General features: G+C 49.2%; 1 protein-coding gene across 1 annotated transcript; it reads right to left on the bottom strand.

The window, feature by feature from the left end:
• Positions 1-404: 404 nt before the first annotated feature.
• LOC308640355 (Krueppel-like factor 4) lies at positions 405-2,736 on the bottom strand. The gene has a single exon (XM_081312293.1). The coding sequence runs from the start codon at positions 2,437-2,439 to the stop codon at positions 982-984; it is 1,458 nt and encodes a 485-aa protein (XP_081168419.1). The 5' UTR covers positions 2,440-2,736; the 3' UTR covers positions 405-981.
• Positions 2,737-3,928: the final 1,192 nt, after the last annotated feature.

Below are 3,928 nucleotides of genomic sequence, written 5' to 3'. Positions count from 1 at the left end.
TGGTATCATTTTCTGCCTCACTGATTTTTTTTTTTTTTTTTTTTTTTTTTTTGCTGAGAGGAATCTTTTCAGATCGAATTCATCCCACCTAGTGACTCTTGTTTCTCACCTTGAGTATGCAAAATACAAACTCCACAAAATGTTCATTTTTTTTTACTTTGTAGTTTACAAATATACAAAATAGAAGTTTGCTTGAATTTATATTACATATTTACTAAGGCAATATAGAAAAAAAACACATTTGTTCTGCTTAAGGCATACTTGGGAATAAACCATGGTACAAATTATTGCACATCTGAAACCACAGTGCGTAACAGACTGTCTGCATAAAAAATGTAAAAGAAGTAAACCAGGCGAATTTACCTGACTTAGGTCATACATGTAGATCGGAAGACAAAAAAAATAGATTTTCCTTGTCAAAGTATGCAGCAGTTTGAGAACTTTGGCTTCCTCATTTGGTACCTTTAGAACCAAGACTCACCAAGCACCATCACGTAGGCTATTAAAAAACACATTTTTCTGTACCTGAATTTCTTCCTCTTCTTCTAACATCATAATGGCTTTTAGAAGGCAAAGAGAATACAAGGTGATCTTTATGCTTAATATTGCATGGAAACACAATTCAAGGGAATTCTGGTCTTCCCTCCCCCTCACCCCCAACTCTCGGATCTAATTTATACCCTGATATCCAAACTTCCAGTCACCCCTTGGCATTCTGTAAGTCCAGGCGTGTTCAAGTTGGATTCAGAATTGGAATGATAGAAGATCCAGTCACAGACCCCGTCAGTTCTTTGATTTGTCTTTTTCATTCCTCCTTTCTACTGATCATCCGTTCCTTCACAAGCTGACTCCTGGGGAACTTGACCATGATTGTAGTGCTTGTCAGCTGGGCTCCTCCCCCGTGGGAAGACGGTGTGTGAAAGGTTAAAAAAAATACTGAATTCTCTTCTGGCAGTGTGGGTCATATCCACTATTTGGGATTTAAAAGTGCCTCTTCATGTGTAAGGCCAGGTGGTCCGACCTGGAAAAGGCCCGGTCGCACTTCTGGCACTGGAACGGGCGGTGCCCGGTGTGTTTGCGGTAGTGCCTGGTCAGTTCATCGGAGCGGGCAAATTTCCACCCGCAGCCATCCCAGTCATAGTGGTAAGGTTTCTCACCTGTGTGGGTTCGCAGGTGTGCCTTGAGATGAGAACTCTTTGTATAGGTTTTGCCGCAGCCGGCATAATCGCAAGTGTGAGTGGCGGTCCTTTTCCGGGGCCAAGACCTTCTTCCCCTCTTTGGCTTGGGTTCCTCTGGCAGGCAGGAACCAGGTGGCATGAGCTCTTGGTAGTGGAGTGGTGGGACCTGTGGCTGCATCTGGTCGGACAGGAAGGGTGGAGAGTTCGGTCCCGGATGGGGATGGAATCCTGGGGGAAGCGGCAAGGCAGAGTGACAGTCCCGGTTGCTCAGCAGTTCCTTGGGACCCAGGGTCGGGGTAGTCCTGCTGGGGAGCTGCCGCCCCAGGGAGAAGTCATGCGCGCTAGGCCGGTGCGCATTGCTGAGCGGGGGTCCAGCGCCCAAGTGGGCCTCTAGGGGTCGACCGACAGTGCACGAGGAAACCGCCTCCTGCTTGATCTTGGGGCACATGCGAGGCGGCCCGCTGCTGTAGGGCGCTACCACCACTGGGTGGCTGCCGTCAGGGCTGCCTTTGCTAACACTGATGACCGACGGGCTGCCGTACTCGCTGCCAGGGGCGCTCAGCGATGCCTTCAGCACAAACTTGCCCATCAGCCCGCCACCTGGCGGCTGCGGTTGCTGCGGCGGAATGTACACGGGGTCCAATTCGGGTCGCAGGAGCTCCGCCACGAAGCCGCCAGAAGGGCTCACATCGTTGATGTCCGCCAGGTTGAAGGGAACGGTGAGAGGCGGCGCTGATTCCCGGCCATAGAGGAGGCCGCCGCTGGTGCCGCCTGGCGTCACACCCGGGTCACCCCCTGCCCGGATCGGATAACTGAAGCTGCAGGTGGAGGGCGCGCTGGCAGTGCCGCTACTCAATGGGGAAGAAGAGGATGAGACTGACGCCGACGAGGACACTGTGGCGGCCACCGACTCCTGGTGGGACAATGAGTTGGAGAGAATAAAGTCTAGGTCCAGGAGATCGTTGAACTCCTCCGTCTCCCTTCGGGGTAGAAGGGCCGGGTTGCTACCACCGCACGCAGTGCTGGCTCCGCCACTCTCCAGGTCTGGGGCCACGGTCGCCGCCGCCAGGTCGTAGGGGCGACCGGGAAGCACCGGGGGAAGTCGCTTCATGTAGGAGAGCTCCTCCCGCCAGCGGTTATTCGGGGCACCTGCTGGACGCAGTGTCTTCTCCCTTCCCGCCGGGCCGGACGCGAACGTGGAGAAGGACGGGAGCAGCGCGTCGCTGACAGCCATGTCAGACTCGCCAGGTGGCTGCCTCATTAATGTGGGGCCCAGAAGGTCCTCGGGTGCCCGAAGCAGCTGGGGTATCCGAACCCCAAAGTCAAGAGGGGGGTAAAAAAAAAAACCTTAGAAACGGAGCCAAAAACCAAAAAGAAAAAAAGAAAAAAGAAACAACCCAATTGCCCGAGATTCTTCTTCTTTGGATTAAATATATATTGAAGACGTCTTTTTTAAAAAAGTTCCTTTGTATACAAAAGTTTTAGAAAAGTCGTAAACTCTTATAAAAATAGACACTCAGCAAGGCGAGTAAGTAGGTCCGGTGGCCAGGCTGAGTTCTCTTCGACTCAGCAGCGTCCCCCACCGCTGTCGCGGTAGCTGCGGCTGTCGTCGTGGGCGCAGGGGCTGTGGCTGGGGCGGTGGGCGGGCGGCGCCGCCAGGTGAGAATGGCCTCGGTGGCGCAGAGCTGCGAGCTGGGCGGCGGCACAGGGCGCGGAGTCCTGGGGGTTGGGCCGAGCGCGCGCGGCCACGGGCGCGGGCCACCGGCGGGTGGGTGGGTGGGGGACCAGAGGGGCGGGGAGGGGCACTCGGCGGCTCCCGGTGCCGCCGCCGCCCGCCACCGCCTCTGTTCCCCGCGCGCCCGCAGCCGCGCTCTTTCTCTCGGCCGGGGAACTCATAAATTTAAATTTATAACCAAATAAAACATATTATTTTTCTGTACTGTCGCAGAATGACATTAATATAGAAAACTACAGACATGTCTTGCCACAGTTCATACCTTCATATACATAAGAAAACATCTTTTCATGACACTTGAAATACATCTGGAATTTCCATCTTCTCTTAGCTGTTCTTTTAATTTAGAATAATTTATTACTAATGCATTATCATAGGAAAAATATATAAATTTAATACCACGATTTTGCATACCTTATAACTCTTTAAATAGTAAGTGTATTGGGCTTATGTAACATTAGTAAATCATTAGAAATAAATAAAATTCTTTTGCTAAAATATCACTATTTTGTAATAAATATGAACAATTTATAATAGAGAAAACAGTATTTTTTTTCATTTTTTCTTGTCAGATTTCTCTTCCATTCAAATGTCAAATGAAGATGTTCTCAATTGTGAACCTTCTTCACAGGGCTGGGATTGTGGCTCCAAGGGAGAGCACTTGACTCACATGCAAAATGCACTGGGTTCAATCCTCAGCACCACATAAAGATTAAAAAATGAAGATATTGTGTCCACCTATAACTAAAAAAAATAAATTTAATTTTAAAAAAAACCTCCTTCGCAAAAATATTATTCAAGTACAATTCCAAGCCCTAATGAAATAACCACAGACTTCATATTTGGTTGTTCATATAAGGTAAGACAAGAATCTCCTTCAGGAAATAGTGTGAATTTGAAGAAATAGTAAATGGTAACTGGATTATAGTAATGAGAGGTGTTTCTCAGTGTGGTTCTCAAATATCTAAATTCAGGCTTTCGTGGAAAGATGACTTAAGTTTGGGAAACAGGGAGA

Source organism: Spermophilus citellus, assembly GCF_964194105.1.
Source record: "Spermophilus citellus genome assembly, contig: SCAFFOLD_113, whole genome shotgun sequence".
Lineage (NCBI taxonomy): Eukaryota > Metazoa > Chordata > Mammalia > Rodentia > Sciuridae > Spermophilus > Spermophilus citellus.
This window is presented reverse-complemented; position numbering and strand designations above follow the sequence as displayed.